Consider the following 23,175-nt stretch of genomic DNA (forward strand, 5'->3'; position numbering starts at 1 on the left):
GAGATAACGGATAGACTCGACCCCGGGGAGGCTCAGCACCATGCAAGAGGTCAATAGGACAGTCATAGGGGCGGTGAGGCGGAAGGGTCTCCACAGGCCTTTTGGAGAACACGTCAGCATAGGGCCAATATTGCTTGGGAGAGAGGATAGATCTGCGGGTACCTCAGTAGTAGCAACCTGAACACATTCCCACTGACATCTACCCCTGCAAGATTCACCCCATCTCAAAATTCTGCCTGTGGACAACTCAATATGAGGAGAGTGGTACCGTAGCCAAGGTATCCCTAACAGGACCTCATCAATTCCCTCTGGAATGATGAGCAGAGATATGATTTCCTGATGAGATGGCAACATGGACAGAGAAAAAGGGATGGTCTAGTGTGTTATCTGTGAGGGCAGTGTCGACCCATTTACCACTTGTACTGTTACTGGTTGAGCTAACATTACCAGGGGAATTGCGTGAAGTTCGACGAAGGCAGAAGATATAAAATTGCCCTCTGCCCCAGAATCTGCAATGAGCCAATAGTAATTGAGACAACAATATTAGGCAGGCACCACCGCCAGGGATCACCAATAGCATGCTACAAAAAACACAACATAAAATGAAAGAACAAAAGAGGTAGCATGCATATTAAAGGGATCACCACAAGGATTTTCAGTAATAAAGGTTTATTTCAACACACTTGAACACTGCAAAAATACATTAAAACCATTTAAAATTGCGAAAACACCGCAAAGGATAGAAACCAAGACCTATAATGAGGTCATACCACGGTGCCACCCTCAGTATATACAAATCAAGCACATATTATTATTCATCCATAATTGACTCTAAATGCCACGGCATTTAGAGTCAATTATGGATGAATAATAATATGTGCTTGATTTGTATATACTGAGGGTGGCACCGTGGTATGACCTCATTATAGGTCTTGGTTTCTATCCTTTGCGGTGTTTTCGCAATTTTAAATGGTTTTAATGTCTTTTTGCAGTGTTCAAGTGTGTTGAAATAAACCTTTATTACTGAAAATCCTTGTGGTGATCCCTTTAATATGCATGCTACCTCTTTTGTTCTTTCATTTTGAGCCAATAGTAATTGTCCCCTTAAAGGACAATTTGGAGGCAAACGTCGCCGTGTCTAGTGTACTTCCACCTACTACCACTTGACGCTGACTTTTCCTCGACCGCTGGGAACATCTGGTGGCAAGATGTCCTGACTGCTGGCAAACATGACAAACCCGGAGTGCACAAGCGGTCCGGGACTTAGATTCTGCTTGTGACACTTCCATGGCCTCATGTGACTCGGGGGAATCTGAAGATTTCAAAGGTTTGGCGAAGGTGGGAGCCAGCCAAAACCTCTGCCTACACTGGTCTCGCTTTAACCTCCACTCGTGAAAACGGAGGTCAATACGAGTGGACACTGCTATTAACTCCTCCAGTGTGGTGGGAATCTCCTTAGTGGCCAGAGCATCCTTCACGTGGTCAGCCAGCCCCCTACAAAATATCGGAATAAGGGCTTTATCCGACCACTCCAGCTCAGATGCTAGGGTGCGAAAGTGGACAGCAAAATGGCTGATCAAGGATGAGCCCTGAGTCAATGCCAACAGTTGGAGCGCCGTATCACGGGTGACACGAGGTCCTAAAAAGACCTGTTTCAGAGTGCTCAGGAACAATGAAGCACTCTGCACCACATGATCACCACGCTCCCACAGCGGCATAGCCCACTCCAACGCCCTGTCTGACCTGAGAGACAAAATAAATCCCACCTTAGCCCACTCTGTGGGGAAATGAGCGGCCAGAACCTCGAGAAGTATAGAGCACTGACTCATGAAACCCCTACAAGACTTACTATCACCAGAAAATTTTTCTGGCAGCGGGAGGCGTGATAGAGTCGGAACAGGGGTGGCAGTGGACAAGGTTGCTGCAGCCACACTAGCAGCCTGAACAGCAACTGTGGTTACATCCACAGATGAGGTTGTGCGCTCGAGAGCCACCAACCTACCCTCCAGCTGCTGGATGTACAGCAAAGATTGCTGTTTGTCCTTCATTACTAGCCAGACCCTGGCACTAATGTAATGTTCGGGCTAGCAGAATGCACCAAATTATAAGAGAGATGGTACAAGGTGCGTTCGCAGCCCGGGGTCCACCGTGCAGAGATGGAACCTGCTGCTTAGTAATGACGGACTATATGGCGGTACAATGTGGATACACACACGTGTTAACTTCACCCTGTGTGAAGGAAGCAAACCCTGTTGCGTCACAGGGCTGTGGTACCGCACCAAGGAGTCTCAGGACTCTATCCCAAGACACAGGATTAGAGTACGTTCAGGCCACTTGCACTCGACTCCGCAACTGGGGTGTCAGAGTAACTGAAAATATAATAAATATGCACAAGAGTGCATGCTGTGCCGGTTTGGCACACTTGAAATAGGAAAACGCTTCAATAGCGCACGGCACCGCACTGGTGGTCACAGCAATTGACGCTGTATCGTGTGTTTAGTACTGATGGCTCTGTCGGGTGCTAGATAGCAAACATCCACCTTACACGAGCAGTCATGCACAAGGGAGGGGATGATTAATGAGCGACTTTCACACATCAACACACACACAATTTCAAGTATACACTAGCGCATGGCCGTGTGGTCATGCAAACCTTTTATAGCAGCAGCAAGTACAGGACCTTCCAAAAAGGACCAATGGGAGGCTGCCACAGAAGTTGAGCATCTTCAGGACCTTCCTAGAGGACCAATGGGATTTGCTGCAGTATCTAAGCATGTGACATTTGATCTCCAACGGGAGATCTTTCCCTGGGCATGCTCAGTATGTGAAAAGCAGGACTTAGTCCCAAAAGGACCTGCTCGCTGCTGAACATTGCTGGCAACAAGGACAGAGCCTGGAAGGGCAGTAGTAACAAGTCATCCAGTATCCGCCTAAGCTAGGCGCTGGGACTGACGTCTCCGCTGAGCAGACTCCACTGTGGCTGGAGAAGAATGGGAGACCACAGTGGAGATGGTTCGAGATTCCCCCTGTGTAGAGGCAGAAACTCGACACCTAACATATGTGTCACTAAGGATGTTAGCCTCATTGATATGAACCTGGAAAAATGTTCCAGCATACTAAGTGCTCAGAGGGGTTGAAGGCTAAGGTTTTGTGAACAGCCATAAATGTGGAGCCTTTGGACTCCTTCAGTGTTCAATGTCTCTGGAGATGAGAGCTTCAGAGCTCTGCTTGTGTTAAAGAAAGCTGAACCGTGTTTTTTTTTCCCTGAGCGGATCTCCCCAGCCACATAGGCTGTACTGTATGTCATTTTGTTTTCCCGTTACACACTGATTTCTGCAGTAAGTTTATTTCAATAAACTAGCTGAAACCTAAATGGAAAGTGTTCCTGTGACTACCTCTGTGGGCAGCTGAGTGAGCCGATCTATCACAATATATTATTGTTGTTATTATTATTATTTATTTATATAGCACCATTGATTCCATGGTGCTGTACATGAGAAGCAGTTCCATACAAATTACAGATATCTCTTACAGTAAGCAAACTAACAATTACAGACTGATACAGAGGGGCAAGGACCCTGCCCTTGCAAGCTAGTTACATAGGTTGAAAAAATACCTTTTCTCCACAAATTGTCCATTTTGTCACTAAATTAATTATAACCCACAATGTTATGTGCACTGAGGAAATCATAAAGTAAACATCAAATCATACAGGAAAAAGCTAGGAGAGACCAAAATTAATCATTAAAAAGGAGAATAAAAGTTAAAGTTTAGTAGTTGATTATTTTTCACGGTTGTTAATACTGAGGAAGCTATATATATATATATATATATATATATATATATATATATATATATACGAGGGGCGATCCAAAAATAATGATAATCAGTTATTTCTATTGCACACAGAAATTAAAATAAAATGTTTTCTTCTCTCTTAGGTACCCACTAGTCCAGGAAAAAAAAAAATCACTTAAATAGACCACAATTCCCGGGAGCTACATTCATTTGTATATGAACTGCCGAGAAGTGAACATCAAAATGGAAAAAAACGAGCTCAGAGCTGTTTCAAATACCTCTGCTTGAAAAAAATGACTACCAAAGACATACACAGCGACTTGGTGGAAACATTGGGGGACTCTTCTCCTCCATATTCCACAGTTGCATGCTGGGCCAAGGAATTTAGGCTGGGAAGAACATCGACGGAAGATGAACATCGTGAAGGATGCCCATCCACGTCCCTCAATGAAGAAAACGTGAAAAAAGTTGAAGAAGTTGTATTGGCAGATTGAAGAGTTACTATCAGGCATGTAGCTGAGGTCACAGGGATCTCATATGGCAGTATTCAAAGAATCCTTGCAAAAGAATTGCATATGAGAAAGATCTCCGCGCATTTGGTGCCAAAAATGTTAACCGACGAGCAAAAGAAGAAACGAGTTGACATTTCAATACCAAATCTCGAAAAGTTCCAAGCAGACAAGGAAAATTTTTTGTCACTTTTTTTCACCATGGACGAGACCTGGATCCACCACTTTGATCCCGAAACTAAACACCATTCGATGACATGGAAACGAACTAACGCCGAAGAAATTCAAAGTGTCAAGCTCAGCAGGGAAGGTTATGGCGTCCGTTTTTTGGGATGCTGAAAGAATTATTATGGTGGACTATTTGGAGAAGGGAGCCACTATTACGGGCTCCTACTACACAGAACAAATAAGAAGATTGCGGGAGGCTATCAAGGAGAAAAGGCACGGCAAACTGCGGGCTGGAGTGCTGTTTCACCAAGATAACGCGCCGGCTCACAAAGCTGCAGTTGCCATGGCTACCATTCAAGAAGCGGGCTTTGAACTGGTGGAACAGCCCCCCTATTTGCCAGATCTAGCCCCAAGTGACTTCTTTCTCTTTCCTCGGCTCAAGGAACACCTCCGGGGCAAGAAATTTGACGACAATAGCGACGTGATAACCGCTGTTGGGGATTTTTTTGAGGGTCAAGATCAAGAATTATTTTCAAAGGGAATTCTAAGTTTAGAAAAGAGATGGAATAAATGTATAGACTTGTTAGGAGACTATGTAGAAAACTAAATTTTTTTTTACTATATTCATTGTGTTTAGTATTGATTATCATTACTTTTGGATCGCCCCTCGTATATATATATAGCAATTTTCAAAGATGATCAAACACACTTAAGGTATATTAACCAGTTCATAACTGGGCAATTTCCTCCCTTTCCTGACTATGCAATTGTTTAAACATTCAAATAATTTTTGCTCCTTTTTTATAGGAGGCATGTGGCCTAACTGATGTGTCAGTTTTATATTCTTTTTAATATTCCCTTTTTTTAACTGATAAATGTTTAGAAAATAATAGAAAATATGTCTACTTTACACTTCTCTTCCTTTTTTTATGACCACAAAAAGACCTCTAAAATCATTTTAAATTGTGTTCCCCTTTCCAGCAATCTATCGTGGAGCATGTTTAACTTCTCTGTCTGGGTTCAATTGTCCCCCTCATTTCTCTTGAGTTGGTGATGTGAGCTCTCTGTCATTAGCCCCCTCACCGATACACTTAATTGATGTCTCCTCTTTTTGAGGAAGAAAGGTGTTATGAGGGATAGTGGGGTTGCTGTATTTCGTATTCGGATACCATTTGGGATCTTCCTTTGCTAGGGTGTGAGCTTTCACATGGGGCAGGACAGGTACATTAGTCAGCTATATTGCCTTACTATTCCAATGATTGACACCTGTGTTGCTCCGTATTTCAAGATATGGCTTCATTGGATTTGGGTGGGTTCTAACCAATTTAATTGGAGCATGGCTATTATTGGATAATTTTGATTATTGATTTGTTACCTATGGTTATGTCTTATATGTTTTTTTGTTTTTTTGTCTCCACATTTATGTGTGGTGCCTTTCATTCATTAGTTTGTGGGCAAATCAACCCTTGTTTGAAATGTATTTATTTAAAAGTTATATTTTATTAGTCATCTCTCCTTGGTACTACATCGATTCATTCAAATTATAATTCATCAAGTTACTGCAGATTTTATTGAATATAAAACTTTGTGATTGCTTATTATTATCAATAAAACAAATCATTGCAATGGAAAATCATTTCCATAAAATGGAAAGTGGAATATCGAAGTTTACTGCCATTACATTTGCATTTCATACTTTTAAGTGAAGTTAAATTTCATTTCATAATTTCATATAATAATATTCAACAACAAAAATGAAAAAAGAGCATTGTCTTGAAAAAGGTTTCAAAAAACAATTCTAATAGAGGCTTCCTTTTAAAAGAATCTGTCAGCAGGTTCTTCCTATGTAATCTGAGGGCTGAATGAGGTAGGGGTTAAAACACAGATTTCAGACACGTGTCACTTATCAATTGGTGCGCTGTTGTTTACTTATAGTGAATAGTGATGAGCGAGTGTACTCATTGCTCGGGTTTTCCTGAGCACGCTCAGGTGACCTCTGAGTATTTATGACTGCTCGGAGATTTAGTTTTCATCGCGGCAGCTACTAGACTGCTTGATTACATGTGGGGATTCCCTAGCAATCAGGCAACCCCCACATGTACTCAGCCTGGCTACTAGCTGTAAATCATTCAGCTGTCGCGATGAAAACTAAATCTCCGAGCACTTACAAATACTCGGAGGTCACCCGAGCGTGCTCGAGAAAACCCGAGCAACGAGTACACTCATTCATCACTAATAGTGAACATATTATCACAAGGACACTATCATTGCTGTGACTAGTTGGTATGCGAGCACTCATCAGACTATCAACAAACAATGTACATACATAAAGCCTGGTTTAGGTGGGGTTAGTTTTCTGAGTTCTGCTTCATGTTACATCAAAGAACTCTGATTGTATGACAACTTCTGCACCTATTAAATGAAGTCATAGATTATTGTGCTGGATTCAGAGTCTCGTTTCCTACATCATACTTTTTTCAGATGCGGTGGCAAAAACCTAGCGACAGATTCCTTTAATACATCACTAATCGTCATGCTGAAAAAGAACAGGGAAACTTTACTTCCTTTCACAAAGACGTAAGAGCAATTCTTAGCAAACCCTATTGTGGGGCTCTAGACTTTACAATGCAACTGAATTACTGTCAACTCATGGCAAATTGACTGTTTTACATCAAACCATGTTTGATAGGCTGCTATCTACCTTGAAAATGTGTCTTAGCTGAATGCAAATTTTACCAGGTAATGGACAGTGATTCATCTGCCTAGGAGGAGAATGAAGCATAAATATCTACTAAAATAAATTACTTTTTTTTTACTTCAAATAAGCTATAGAATTGTGAATAAAATAAAACATCTTTTCATGATAAAAATACTTTAAAAATGCATTGTAACCTCACAACTCACAAGCTATATTAAAAAAAAATCCTTGCAATATTCACATGGACCATTGAGTCAAAGTAGCTATGTTGTCTCCTTGCAGAACTGGGTTCCCAGACTAGAATCTGAACTAGGAAAATATCTGCATAGAGTTTGAATGTATTCCCTGTGTTTGTACAGCTTTCCTCTTGGCATTCTGATTTTCTTATTACGACAAAATTATATTAAGGTGACCTCACTTCCTATAATGTTTCAGCACTGGGCTCCTGGGTTCAGATGCCAACAATGACAATATGTTAAAGCAGCTTGTATGTTCTTCCTGTGCTTCTGTGGGTTCCCTCCCTCACAGCAAAAGAGATACTAATAGGGAACTTAGATTGTGAGCCCCAATGGGACCAATCATTATTATGTCTGGGAAATACTGTTGAATATGACGGCGCTACATAAATGAGGAAAATTAAAGACATTATTCATTTTTGTATGGAAAACAACAGACTTTTTAGACATCAGGACCTAAACATAATACATTTATAAACAATTACATCCAAATTTAGGCTGTTAATTTTTATTCTATAGAAATTGCTTTTCTGTAGTCATCTCATTAGAAGTGCAGTTTGGATAATAAAGATAATAAAACAGGATCTGACAATTTACAAAAAAAGTTCATTTCTCACATCAGCCCCTCCCTGCATAATCTGTAAAAAGAACTCAACACTCAGTTTTGTTAGACGCAATAATGTTTTACCTTTCACAATCCACAATCAACTGATTGCGTTGTGCTAGAAAAAGGCATATGCATGAATAGCAATGAAGACACAATAACCAAACCTGCAGAAAAAAATCAGCAATATATAAATGGTTTGGGTAGAGTAGCATCAGTCACAATGGCCATAGAAACAGACAATACTAAGTAGGCCCTAAACAAATTGTTACATCTAGAAAATGGAGTTGCTGTACACTTGTTTCTTGTATACCGATCTCAGCTCCCGTCAACTCGCAATGCTGTTCTATTTTATGCTCCACTAACATTTTTCAGGTTGCCCACCATAGATCTATGACTTTACCTCCCTAGTAGTGATGAGCGAGTGTGCTGGTTAATCGAGATTTCCGAGCATGCTTGGGTGTTCTCTGAGTTTTTTGGGTGAGCTCGTAGATTATGTTTGTGTCTCCGCATCTGCATGATTTGCAGCTGTTAGACAGCCTGAACACATGCAGGGATTGTCTGTTAGGAAATCCCCACAGGTATCCAGGCTGTCTAGCCTTTATCATGCAGATGCGGCGACACAAACATAATATACGAGCATGCCTAAGATACTCAGAGAACACCCGCACATGCTTGGAAATCTCGAGTAACAAGCACACTCACTCATCACTACTCCCTAGACCTACTTAAGGGTCATTGACTCACACAGAAGTGTCTTCAGATTGTGTTTCAAGACTCTTGGTTGGTGTACTCCACCTTCTGTTAACATGCTAATCTGTTTCTTTACTTGCTGCCTTTGCTGCATCAGTCCAGCTGCTAACTAGATTTCTGAGCATACCTTGTCCTTGCTCCTCACACACCATTCTGTAAGCTGCACCAACACCCGAGGACGATGTAGGTACAGTACAGACCAAAAGTTTGGACACACCTTCTCATTTAATGATTTTTCTGTATTTTCATGACTATGAAAATTGTTCATTCACACTGAAGGCATTAAAACTATGAATTAACACATGTGGAATTATATACTTAAAAAAAAGTGTGAAACAACTGATATTATGTCTTGTATTCTAGGTTCTTCAAAGTAGCCACCTTTTGCTTTGATGACTGCTTTGCACACTCTTGGCATTCTCTTGATGAGCTTCAAGAGGTAGTCACCGGGAATGTTTTTCACTTCAAAGGTGTGCCCTGTCAGGTTTAATAAGTTGGATTTCTTGCCTTATAAATGGGGTTTGCACCATCAGTTGTGTTGTGCAGAAGTCTGGTGGATACACAGCTGATAGTCCTACTGAATAGACTGTTAGAATTTGTGTTATGGCAAGAAAAAAGCAGCTAAGTAAAGAAAAACGAGTGGCCATCATTACTTTAAGAAATGAAGGTCAGTCAGTCCAAAAAATTGGGCAAACTTTGAAAGCGTCCCCAAGTGCAGTCGCAAAAACCATCAAGAGCTACCAAGAAACTGGCTCACATGAGGACCGCCCCAGGAAAGGAAGACCAAGAGTCACCTCTGCTTCTGAGGATAAGTTTATCCGAGTCACCAGCCTCAGAAATCACAGGTTAACAGCAGCTCAGATTAGAGACCTGGTCAATGCCACACAGAGTTCTAGCAGCAGACACATCTCTGTAACAACTGTTCAGAGGAGACTTTGTGCAGCAGGCCTTCCAGGTAAAATAGCTGTTAGGAAACCACTGCTAAGGACAGGCAACCAGCAGAAGAGACTTGTTTGTGCTAAAGAACACAAGGAATGGACATTAGACCAGTGGAAATCTGTGCTTTGGTCTGATGAGTCCAAATTTGAGATCTTTGTTTCCAACCACCGTGTCTTTGTGCGATGCAGAAAAGATGAACGGATGGACGCTACATGCCTGGTTCCCACCGTGAAGCATGGAGGAGGAGATGTGATGGTGTGGGGGTGCTTTGCTGGTGACACTGTTGGAGATTTATTAAAAATTGAAGGCATACTGAACCAGCATGGCTACCACAGCATCTTGCAGCGGCATGCTATTCCATCCGGTTTGCGTTTAGTTGGACCATCATTTATTTTTCAACAGGACAATGACCCCAAACACACCTCCAAGCTGTGTAAGGGCTATTTGACCAAGAAGGAGAGTGATGGGGTGCTACGCAGATGACCTGGCCTCCATAGTCACCAGACTTGAACCCAATTGAGATGGTTTGGTGTGAGTGCTAAGCATCTCTGGGAACTCCTTCAAGATTGTTGGAGGACCATTCCCGGTGACTACCTCTTGAAGCTCATCAAGAGAATGCGAAGAGTGTGCAAAGCTGTCATCAAAGCAAAAGGTGGCTACTTTGAAGAGCCTAGAATATAAGACATAATTTCAGTTGTTTCACACTTTTTTGTTAAGTATATAATTCCACATGTGTTAATTCATAGTTTTGATGCCTTCAGTGTGAATGTACAATTTTCATAGTCATGAAAATACAGAAAAATCTTTAAATGAGAAGGTGTGTCCAAACTTTTGGTCTGTACTGTATGTCCACTTAACAAAGTAAGCCTGACAGCAGTGCTAAGTTTTTCGAATTAAAACCTACTTAAGCATACAATCCCTACACAATGACCTCTGCACAGATCAAAAAACATGACTAGAATACTCTTATAAAATCGCCAATAAATATCACCACACTATCATTCTCAATGGTCCAACTGTACAAAAGCAGATCTCTGAATACGGATAATATCAACTCAAATAAGGATGGTTGACCTCACAATCATAGACAAAAGTAAAATAAAAAATCTACTATTAGAAAATGAAAACAGCTTAAAAAGGAATATGGTACATTATTTAACTTTGATTAGTAAAAACAGATGACATTTTTTTTTAACATAGTAAAAATTCAAATATGTAATCCTTGTCGTTAAAATCCAAGTAAATCAAAACTAGGCAAGTTTCCACTTTAACTAAAAGCTTGAGAAACTTTTTTTTCTAACTGTTTGCTTTCTTTGCATTTTAAAAGAGAACAAAATGCATACCTTTCTTATAGTTATGACACCATCCTGTGTCGCTTTCTCTGTTGTTATATCAAACATATTCATTTCATCTCCGTCTATTATTCTGTATCTAACTTCTGCGTTTCTGCCAATATCTGCATCAACAGCTTTTATATGACCAACGGCAGTTCCAGTAGGAGCGGATTCTGAGACACTGAGATGATATGTATCTAAAATTAAAAGGAACAAAGGTCAATGCCAGTATATTGTAATTTATCAGTAAAACATAATTTAATTCTACTAACATATTTTAGGCCACACTTTTGTCACTAATGGAAGTACTCATAAAATCTTGCAAAAATGTCAAAAACATATGAATTGGCTACATTTCAAATTATTTTACTGTGCTAAATGTCACACAAATACAAAAATACTTCCTATTATATAAGTTAATATATAAACTCTCTATGTTAATGCTTTGGATGCTAATTTTTCTATATTGAAATTAATTGTATGGTGGAATGTAACCTTGCCAAAGGTCATAAATAACCAAAGGTTCTTATTTTGCATATTTATTTGGAAATAAAGATATAAAACAGATGTATTAAAAAAAGATGTTGCCATGGGAAAATCTCAAGTATTTGCTTTTGTAGTCTATTTGCATATTTTGATCAATTAAAAAAAAATCTATTTTTTTTAAAAAGCCCCACTAAACATGCAGATTTTGTCTGTCAAGATTTATTTAATAAATATTTGAGCCCCAATATCACAAAAAAGCACTTACGCTAAAATAGGACATAGTGAAATTAACTGAATATTTATAATAGAAAGCAACAGTGTTGCTTGACCCCTACATACTTTTGGCTTTTTAGGTAAAAACAACTGCTGCATCTAGTATTTTGTATAAACTCCGACATTTTTAAGGACATCAGTCAAAGTCTTGTAGGCAAGGAATGAAAAAGTTGGCAAGATACAGTACTGCAACCTCTTTTTTTTTTTCAATTCTTCAAGAATGGATGCTCGATGAAGAATGACAGTCAATGTGTCTCTTCAGAAGTCCCAATACATGTTTGATTGGGTTCAGACCAGGGGACAAACTTGCCCACTGAATCACTTTCAAATTGTTCTTCTTCAGAAATGCAGGGGGCAATTGATGTGTGTTTTATTTAATTGTCATGTTGAAGAAGTACAATTCTATCAAGGGTAACGAGTAAAGCAAGCATCGTCTCTTTCAATATAGAGCACTACATCTGTAAATTCATGACATCAACAATGAAATGTAGCTCCCCAACTCTAGCAAAGGTCATGTGGCCCCACATAAGAACACTGCCACCACCATGTAGGCATCATGCACTTTTCTTTGTACACTTAACCCTTGAAATCATCAGATCCAAAAAGTGTATAAAGTGGCAGTAGTGTTCATATTTTTCAGCATGGAATTTTGCAAATTGTAGGTAGGTTTGTTCATGCATGGGCTTTAGGAAAGGCTTCCTTCATGGACAACTCCCATGCATGAAATTCCTCTGCATTGTATGCCATAGTGTGCCATGGGAAATATTCAAGCCACTTTTGCTTTATACTTCTTTTCCTACTGCACTGAACTTGCATGTTGATTTTCTCCAATCCTTCTCATCACTAGATGTTTGTGTTTAGCTGTTAATTTCCATGGTTGGCCTTGACATCTTTATGAGCTGACTGCAGTTACCTCTTTTTATATTGCTTGTATCTTTTACTACAGTATTCTAATTGATAATTAGAGCTTTGCTGATTTTTTGTGACCTTCACCTTTTTGTGTAAAGATTTTTTTTCTTTCTTGTGACATTTCTCTTCCATGTTATGCTATTGCTGACAGTATGAAATGCTTTCCTTTGTTAAGTAACTTCCTTTTAGGCCATGTGCACACGTTCAGGATTTTTCGTGTTTTTTTCGCATTTTTTCGCTATAAAAACGTGATAAAAACGCAAAAAAAACGCTTACATATGTCTCCTATTATTTACAGGGTATTCCGCATTTTTTGTGCAAATGTTGCGATTTTTTCGGCGAAAAATCGCATCGCGGAAAAAAAAGCAACATGTTTATTAAAAATGCGGAATTGCGGGGATTCCGCACACCTAGGAGCCCATTGATCTACTTACTTCCCGCACGGGGCTGTGCACACCATGCGGGAAGTAAGCAGATTATATGCGGTTGGCACCCAGGGTGGAGGAGAGGAGACTCTCCTCCATGGACTGGGCACCATATAATTGGTAAAAAAAAAGAATTAAAATAAAAAATAGTCCTATACTCACCCTCTGATGCCCCCCGAAGTGTTTCCGCCTCTCCGGTGCATGCTTTCTCTTCCATTTCTATAGATGTTGTGGTTCAGGACCTGTGATGATGTCGCTGTCTTGTGATTGGTCGCGTGACCGCTCATGTGACTCACGTGACCAATCACAAGCCGCGACGTCATCGAAGGTCGTGAACCACACCGGCATCTATAGGAACGGACGCCGCTGAGGAGATTGGCTGTCTGCAGATGGTGAGTATAACCATTTTTTTATTTTTTTTATTATTTCTAAACATTCTATCTTTTACTATAGATGCTGCATAAGCATCTATAGTAAAAAGTTGGTCACACTTGTCAAACACTATGTTTGACAAGTGTGACCAACTTGTCAGTCAGTTTTCCAAGCGATGCTACAGATCACTTGGAAAACTTTAGCATTCTGCAAGCTAATTTCGCTTGCAAAATGCTAGAAAAACGCGAAAAAAACCGAAAAAAACCCGCAAAAATAAAATGCGGATTTCTTGCAGAAAATTTCCGGTTTTCTTCAGGAAATTTCTGCAAGAAATCCGGACGTGTGCACATACCCTTACAGTCAACTGAATGCTGGACACCTGATTAACGAATATTTAGACACACCTGTTCATTTTAATTTAGCAGTCTAAAATTTAGCTTTGCTCCAATAACTTTCATTGGGGTGTACATACTTTTTTTATGTGGTCTTGAATGAATTTGTTACAAAAATTACTTTTTTTGCAACATAAATCTTGTAGTAAAATGTTGATTCTGAAAGGATACCAAAGATTTCCTGACATATCTGTTTTGGTGCACTTATTTATGTCGAGCACTGTATATACAGTTATGCTCAAAAGTTTACATACCCTGGCAGAATTTTTGCTTTCTTACCCTTTTTTCAGAGAGTGTGAATGATAACACCAAAACTTTTTCTCCACTCATGGTTAGTGGTTGGGTGAAGCCTTTTATTGTCAAACTACTGTGGTTTCTCTTTTTAAGTTATAATAACAACCCAAAACATCCAAATGACCCTGACCAAAAGTGTACATATCCCATTTTTTAATACCGTGTTTTGCCCCCTCTAACATCAATGACAGCTTGAAGTATTTTGTCATAGCTGAGGATGAGCTTCTTTATTTTCTCAGATGATAAGGCTGCCCACTCTTGTCAAATAGCCTTCAGTTCCTTTAACCCCTTTCTGACGTCGCACAGGATAGTACATCTGAGGTCAGAACCCCCGCATTCGGCGGTGAGCCCACATCAAAGCCGGGACATGTCAGCTGTTTTGAACAGCTGACATGTGCCCGCAGTAGCAGCGGGTGGAATCGTGATCCACATGCGGCTATTAGCTAGTTAAATGCCGCTGTCAAACACTGACAGCAACAATTAACTAGTGCTTCTGGCCATCGTGCAGGAAATGAGTGCATCCCTGACCCCCCTCGGGGGTCAGCAAAGCATCGTCACAACAACCAGAGGTCTATTGAAGACCTCTATGGTTGTTAATGCCAAATTGCTGTGAGCGCCAACCACAGGAATCATTCAGCTACATAGGAGCGATCTATGCATCGCTCCTATGTAGCACAGGTGATCTAGTTGTGCCAGCTTCTAGCCTCCCATAGAGGATATTAAAGCATGGCAAAAGTAAAAAAAAGTTTTAAAAAATATGAAAAAATAAAAAAATATAAAAGATTAAATCACCCCCTTTTCGTCCCATTCAAAATAAAACAACAAAAAAATCAAATATACACATATTTGGAATCGCCACGTTCAGAATTGCCTGATCTATCAATTAAATAAATTAACCTGATCGCTAAACGGCGTAGCGAGAAAAAAATTTGGTAGCCACAACATTGCATTAAAATGCAATAACAGGTGATCAAAAGAACGTATCTGCACCAAAATGGTATCCTTAAAAATGTCAGCTTGGCACGCAAAAAATAAGCCCTCACCCAACCCCAGATCCTGAAAAAATGGAGACGCTACGGGTATCGAAAAATTGTGCAATTTTTTTTATAGCAAAGTTTGGAATTTTTATATATATATATATATCCATATACTCACCTCTCCGGCGGCCCCTGGACCTTACCGCCATAACCGGGAGCCTCCGTTCCTAAGAATGAGCGCATGAAGGACCTGCGATGATGTCGCGGCTTGTGATTGGTCGCATGAGCGGTCACATGAGCGCTCACAAGACCAATCAGAAGCCGCGACATCATTGAAGGCCATTCACGCGCTCATTCTTAGGAACGGAGGCTGCCAGTTACAGCGGTAAGATCCAGGAGCCGCCGGAGAGGTGAGTATATCCATATTTTTTATTTTAATTCTTTATTTTACACATGAATATGGTTCCGATACCGATTCCCGATATCACAAAAGTATCGGAACTCAGTATCGGAATTCCGATACCGCAAGTATCGGCCGATACCCGATACTTGCGGTATCGGAATGCTCAACACTAGTCACCATCTACCATGTCTGTTCAATAAAGGTGTTTTATTTTCAGCAACCTATGCTCCAGATTTTCTTTTTGACCAGATGTTCATTATTTTCTCCTTTTGGCTTTTCTGGTTCATTCATGATCTGCCATTTTTTTTCCGACCAAATATATATGACTATTCTATCACAGTATCTATTATTATTTGCTCATTTGCAATATATGCTGCATGTATATTGTTTCATTCAATATGTACTTTTTCTTGAAGCCAGGAGAGGACTAGAAACATTGACAAAAAAGCACTCTAGGAGTCAAGGATGACTGAATGTGCGTAGATTAACATTTGCTAAATTGCACAGATTCTGAAGAGAAATATATGTAGAAAAGTGATTTAATGCAATTCTTTCCTATTCTTTTAAATCTTTAAAGAGTCCACACATAATAAACATCAAATGCTAAAATTAAAGTAAAAAAAATAATATTCACCTCACCACTAATCTGTTCCATTGTATCAAGAACAGGTTGTATGGTCCTCCTAGGCCTCTTCTTTTCCCCTACATTACCTATCATGCACATTCTTCTTGGTCTCTTCACTCCAGGCCCTGGTTTCTCACTTGACAATGCTTTACACACATTTACACAATTTGACAGTTACTAGAGCTACGTGCATCGCAATACCATATTGTCACGATGTGCACCATGATGGAATGAAATCAGAGGCCTGGTAAAGTTGGAGGGCAGGCCTTAAAATGAAGAGGGTGAAGAGGATGTGTGCTACAGGTTAAGGCAGAAAGGATTATTACTGAAAAATATGGCCAGCATGCCGGTAAGTGGGGAAAGTGAGTGGTGAGGTGAGTATTGCTTATATATTTTCCATCCCATTCTTGACTTCTGTAAAACAGCAGCTGCAGCTAGCCCTAATTTTGCAAAATATGTGTGCAGCGAATTGCACAAAATTTGTATTCTGAAGAACAAATATTTTTATTGTAAAATTTGTGGAGAATGTAGCCCCGCTCCAATAAATTCACATATATCTGAAGTCAAGTTTAGTTTTATTCTTTTAAATGTTGAAATTTTTCCACAGAAGAACCATACAAATAGCCTCTCAAAGTTTCTTCAAGCATCCTCTGTATTTACTGTAAAATGTTATGTTGCAAATCTGATATGGGAGTGTGAACAAACTCTGTTATTAACTTAAGAGGGATCATAGAAAATGATATTACAATAAAGGCAAAAATCACATTTGTCATTAGGCTCTGTTTACATCACGTTTTGGCCTTTGATCACCAATGTTTATGTTGAGACTATTTTTCAAACCATTTCTCCAACAGAAGGCTTTACAGGCATAACGTGGCACACTTAACAATAGACTTAAATTATATTTATGTCAACACCATATTTTATCTTTGCAGCATGACTCCTTATAGGAAAGTGTCATAGGTTATGATATCCTATGTAGTGAGTTCAGCTCTTATTCAAATTAATAGGCGCTATTCTGTATTTCATGGAAGGAGCTGCTGCATATTTAACCCCTTAACGACCGCCGATACGCCTTTTAACGGCGGCCGCTAAGGGTACTTAATCCACAGCGCCGTTAATTAACGGCGCTGTGGAAAAAGTGAATAGCGCCCCCCAGAGTCGGATTTTCTCTGGGGTCTCGGTTGCCGAGGGTAGCCGAGACCCCAGAGAACATGATTCGGGGGGTTTTTACCGACCCCCGAGTTGCGATCGCCAGTAATTAACCGTTTACCTGCGGTCGCAACAAAAAAAAAAACGCAATTTGCCGTTTAATTTCTCTGTCCTCCGATGTGATCGCACATCGGAGGACAGAGAAATGTGGTCCCCGATGGCCCCCAATAGCCCCCCAATACTTACCTACCTCCCCCGGTGCTCCTCGTGTCTCCCCATGGGCGCCGCCATCTTTTTTCCGGGAAAAAATGGCGGGCGCACGCGCAGTGCGCCCGCCGCCCGGCACCCGGATGTTCTTTGGGGTCTCGGCTGCCGGGGGTAGCCGACCCCTGCTTTGCGATCGCCGGTAATTAACAGTTTACCGGCGACCGCAAAAAAAAAAAAAAGCGATCAGTTATTTCTCTGTCCTCTGATGTGATCGCACATCAGAGGACAGAGAAATAGGGGGATTCGGGGACCCTATCATACTCACCCGGGGTCCCTGGGTCCTCTTCTGTCTTCTCCTGCCAGCCGGCTTTTTCATCATGGCGGGCGCATGCGCAGTGCGCCCGCCATCTGCTGCCATCTGCCGGCCGGCAGGAGAAGACAAGTTGGGGCTAAAATTAGGGTTAGGGTTAGGGTTAGGGTTAGGGTTAGAGTTAGGGTTAGGGTTAGGGTTAGAGTTAGGGTTAGGGTTAGGGTTAGGGTTAGAGTTAGGGTTAGAGTTAGGGTTAGAGTTAGGGTTAGAGTTAGGGTTAGGGTTAGAGTTAGGGTTAGAGTTAGGGTTAGAGTTAGGGTTAGGGTTAGGGTTGGGGCTAAATTTAGGGTTAGGGTTAGGGCTAGGGTTAGAGTTAGGCTACTTTCACACTAGCGTTTTTTGGCTTCCGTCGCAATGCGTCGTTGGAGAAAAAACGCATCCTGCAAAAGCGCTTGCAGGATGCGTTTTTTCTCCATTGGCTTGCATTACCGACGCATTGCGACGGATTGCCACATGTCGCATCCGTCGTGCGACGGATGCGTCGTGCTTCGGCGGACCGTCGACACAAAAAAAACTACATGTAACTTTTTTGTGCGACGTGTCCGCCATTTCCGACCGCGCATGCGTGGCCGGAACTCCGCCCCCGCCTCCCCGCACCTCACAATGGGGCAGCGGATGCGTTGAAAAAACAGCATCCGCTGCACCCGTTGTGCGGCGCTTACAACGCTAGCGTCGGTACGTCGGCCCGACACACTGCGATGGGCCGAGTACGACGCTAGTGTGAAAGTAGCCTTAGGCTTCTTTCACACTTGCGTCGGTACGGGGCGGTCGCAATGCGTCGGCCCGATGTACCGACGCACGTTGTGAAAATTGTGCACAACGTGGGCAGCGGATGCAGTTTTTCAACGCATCCGCTGCCCAGTCTATGTCCTGGGGAGGAGGGGGCAGAGTTACGGCCACGCATCCGCGGAAATGGCGGACGCGACATACAAAAAAAAGGTTACATTGAACTTTTTTTGTGACGACGGGGGCTAAAGTTATGGTTAGGGTTGGGGCTAAAGTTAGGGTTGGGGCTAAAGTTAGGGTTAGAGTTGGGATTAGGGTTAGCGTTTGGATTAGGGTTGGGATTAGTGTTACGTTTGGGATTAGGGTTGGGATTAGGGTTAGGGTTGGGATTAGGGTTAGGGGTGTGTTGGATTTAGGGTTTTGATTAGGGTTATGGTTAGGGTTGAGATTAGGGCTGTTTTGGGGTTAGGGTTGTGATTATCGTTAGGGTTGTGATTAGGATTATGGATCGGGTTGAGATTAGGGTTAGGGCTGTGTTGGGGTTAGGGTTGGAGTTAGAATTGGGGGGTTTCCACTATTTAGGTACATCAGGGGGTCTCCAAACACGACAGCCAATTTTGCGCTAAAAAAGTCAAATGGTACTCCCTCCCTTCTGAGCTCTGCCGTGCGCCCAAACAGTGGTTTACCCCCACATATGGGGCATCAGCGTACTCGGGATAAATTGGACAACAACTTTTGGGGTCCAATTTCTCCTGTTACCCTTGTGAAAATAAAAACTTGGGGGCTAAAAATCTTTTTTGTTGGAAAAAAATATATTTTTTTATTTTCACTACGCTGCATTATAAATTTCTGTGAAGCACTTGAGCTTTCAAAGTTCTCACCACATATCTAGATAAGTTCCTTAGGGGGTCTAGTTTCCAAAATTTGGTCACTTGTGGGGGTTTCTACTGTTTAGGTACATTAGGGGTCTGCAAACGCAACATAACGCCCGCAGACAATTCTATTAAAGTCTGCATTCCAAAATGGCGCTCCTTCCCTTCCGAGCTCTGCCGTGCGCCCAAACAGTGGTTTACCCCCACATATGGGGTACCAGCATACTCAGGACAAATTGGACAACAACTTTTGGGGTCCAATTTCTCTTGTTACCCTTGTGAAAATAAAAATTTGGGGGCTAAAAAAATCTTTTTTGTGGGAAAAAAAATATTTTTTATTTTCACTACTCTGCATTATAAACTTCTGTGAAGCACTTGGGCATTCAAAGTTCTCACCACATATCTAGATAAGTTCCTTGGGGGGTCTATTTTCCAAAATGGGGTCACTTGTTGGGGGTTTCTACTGTTTAGGTACATTAGGGGTCTGCAAACGCAACATAACGCCCGCAGACAATTCTATCAAAGTCTGCATTCCAAAATGGCGCTCCTTCCCTTCCGAGCTCTGCCGTGCGCCCAAACAGTGGTTTACCCCCACATATGGGGTACCAGCATACTCAGGACAAATTGGACAACAACTTTTGGGGTCCAATTTCTCTTGTTACCCTTGTGAAAATAAAAATTTGGGGGCTAAAAAAATCTTTTTTGTGGGAAAAAAAATATTTTTTATTTTCACTACTCTGCATTATAAACTTCTGTGAAGCACTTGGGCATTCAAAGTTCTCACCACCTATCTAGATAAGTTCCTTGGGGGGTCTATTTTCCAAAATGGGGTCACTTGTTGGGGGTTTCTACTGTTTAGGTACATTAGGGGTCTGCAAACGCAACATAACGCCCGCAGACAATTCTATCAAAGTCTGCATTCCAAAATGGCACTCCTTCCCTTCCGAGCTCTGCCGTGCGCCCAAACAGTGGTTTACCCCCACATATGGGGTACCAGCATACTCAGGATAAATTGGACAACAACTTTTGGGGTCCAATTTCTCTTGTTACCCTTGTGAAAATAAAAATTTGGGGGCTAAAAAATCTTTTTTGTGGGAAAAAAAATATTTTTTATTTTCACTACTCTGCATTATAAACTTCTGTGAAGCACTTGGGCATTCAAAGTTCTCACCACATATCTAGATAAGTTCCTTGGGGGGTCTATTTTCCAAAATGGGGTCACTTGTTGGGGGTTTCTACTGTTTAGGTACATTAGGGGTCTGCAAACGCAACATAACGCCCGCAGACAATTCTATCAAAGTCTGCATTCCAAAATGGCGCTCCTTCCCTTCCGAGCTCTGCCGTGCGCCCAAACAGTGGTTTACCCCCACATATGGGGTACCAGCATACTCAGGACAAATTGGACAACAACTTTTGGGGTCCAATTTCTCTTGTTACCCTTGTGAAAAGAAAAATTTGGGGGGCTAAAAAAATCTTTTTTGTGGGAAAAAAAATATTTTTTATTTTCACTACTCTGCATTATAAACTTCTGTGAAGCACTTGGGCATTCAAAGTTCTCACCACATATCTAGATAAGTTCCTTGGGGGGTCTATTTTCCAAAATGGGGTCACTTGTTGGGGGTTTCTACTGTTTAGGTACATTAGGGGTCTGCAAACGCAACATAACGCCCGCAGACAATTCTATCAAAGTCTGCATTCCAAAATGGCGCTCCTTCCCTTCCGAGCTCTGCCGTGCACCCAAACAGTGGTTTACCCCCACATATGGGGTACCAGCATACTCAGGACAAATTGGACAACAACTTTTGGGGTCCAATTTCTCTTGTTACCCTTGTGAAAATAAAAATTTGGGGGCTAAAAAAATCTTTTTTGTGGGAAAAAAATATTTTTTATTTTCACTACTCTGCATTATAAACTTCTGTGAAGCACTTGGGCATTCAAAGTTCTCACCACATATCTAGATAAGTTCCTTGGGGGGTCTATTTTCCAAAATGGGGTCACTTGTTGGGGGTTTCTACTGTTTAGGTACATTAGGGGTCTGCAAACGCAACATAACGCCCGCAGACAATTCTATCAAAGTCTGCATTCCAAAATGGCACTCCTTCCCTTCCGAGCTCTGCCGTGCGCCCAAACAGTGGTTTACCCCCACATATGGGGTACCAGCATACTCAGGACAAATTGGACAACAACTTTTGGGGTCCAATTTATCTTGTTACCCTTGTGAAAATAAAAACTTGGGGGCTAAAAAATCTTTATTGTTAAAAAATATATATTTTTTATTTTCACGACTCTGCATTATAAACTTCTGTGATGCACTTGGGCATTCAAAGTTCTCACTACACATCTAGATAAGTTCCATGGGGGGTCTAGTTTCCAAAATGGGGTCACTTTTGGGGGGTTTCTGCTGTTTAGGCACATCAGGGGCTCTCCAAACGCGACATGGCGTCCGATCTCAATTCCAGTCAATTTTGCATTGAAAAGTCAAATGGCGCTCCTTTGCTTCCGAGCTCAGCCATGCGCCCAAACAGTGGTTTACCCCCACATATAGGGTGTCGGCGTACTCAAGACAAATTGTACAACAGCTTCTGGGGTCCATTTTCTCCTGTTACCCTTGGTAAAATAAAAATTTGGAGGCAAAAAGATCATTTTTGTAGAAAAAATGCGATTTATTTATTTTCACGGCTCTACGTTATAAACTTCTGTGAAGCACCTGGGGGTTTAAAGTGCTCACCACACATCTAGATAAGTTCCTTAAGGGGTCTAGTTTCCAAAATGGTGTCATATGTGGGGGGTCTCTACTGTTTAGGCACATCAGCGGCTCTCCAAACGTGACATGGTGTCCGATCTCAATTCCAGCCAATTCTACATTGAAAAAGTAAAACGACACTCCTTCTCTTCCAAGCTCTGCGGTGCGCCCAAACAGTGGTTTACCCCCATATATGGGGTATCGACGTACTCAGGAGAAATTGCACAACAACTTTTGTGGTCTAATTTCTCCTGTTACCCTTGTGAAAATAAAAATTTGGGGGCAAAAAGATCATTTTTGTAGAAAAAATGAGATTTTTTATTTTCACGGCTCTACGTTATAAACTTCTGTGAAGCACTTGGGGGTTCAAAGTGCTCACCACACATCTAGATAAGTTCCTTAAGGGGTCTAGTTTCCAAAATGGTATCACTTGTGGGGGGTTTCCACTGTTTAGGCACATCAGGGACTCTCCAAACGCGACATGGCATCCGATCTCAATTCCAGCCAATTCTGCATTGAAAAAGTCAAACGGTGCTCCTTCAATTCCAAGCTCTGCGGTGCGCCCAAACAGTGGTTTACCTCCACATATGGGGTATCGACGTACTCAGGAGAAATTGCACAACAACTTTTGTGGTCTAATTTCTCCTGTTACCCTTGTGAAAATAAGAATTTGTGGGCGAAAAAATCATTTTTGTGAAAACAAATGCGATTTTTTATTTTCACGGCTCTACGTTATAAACTTCTGTGAAGCACTTGGGGGTTCAAAGTGCTCACCACACATCTAGATAAGTTCCTTGGGGGGTCTAGTTTCCAAAATGGTGTCATTTGTGGGCGGTTTCCACTGTTTAGGCACATTAGGGGCTCTCCAAACGTGACATGGCGTCCGATCTCAATTCCAGCCAATTCTGCA

The 23,175-nt window shown here is 41.4% G+C and overlaps 1 protein-coding gene across 3 annotated transcripts in view; it reads right to left on the reverse strand.

The window, feature by feature from the left end:
* Positions 1-23,175, reverse strand: part of LOC143782354 (cadherin-10-like) — a 1,064,733-nt gene that overhangs the window by 326,360 nt on the left and 715,198 nt on the right. For all 3 annotated transcript variants that reach the window (XM_077269713.1, XM_077269716.1, XM_077269715.1), the window contains one exon: positions 11,049-11,236. In XM_077269713.1, the coding sequence (XP_077125828.1) occupies positions 11,049-11,236 (188 nt within the window). The remainder of the gene's footprint in view (positions 1-11,048; positions 11,237-23,175) is intronic.

The sequence above is a fragment of the Ranitomeya variabilis genome, chromosome 6, assembly GCF_051348905.1.
Source record: "Ranitomeya variabilis isolate aRanVar5 chromosome 6, aRanVar5.hap1, whole genome shotgun sequence".
NCBI classification, from domain to species: Eukaryota; Metazoa; Chordata; class Amphibia; order Anura; family Dendrobatidae; genus Ranitomeya; species Ranitomeya variabilis.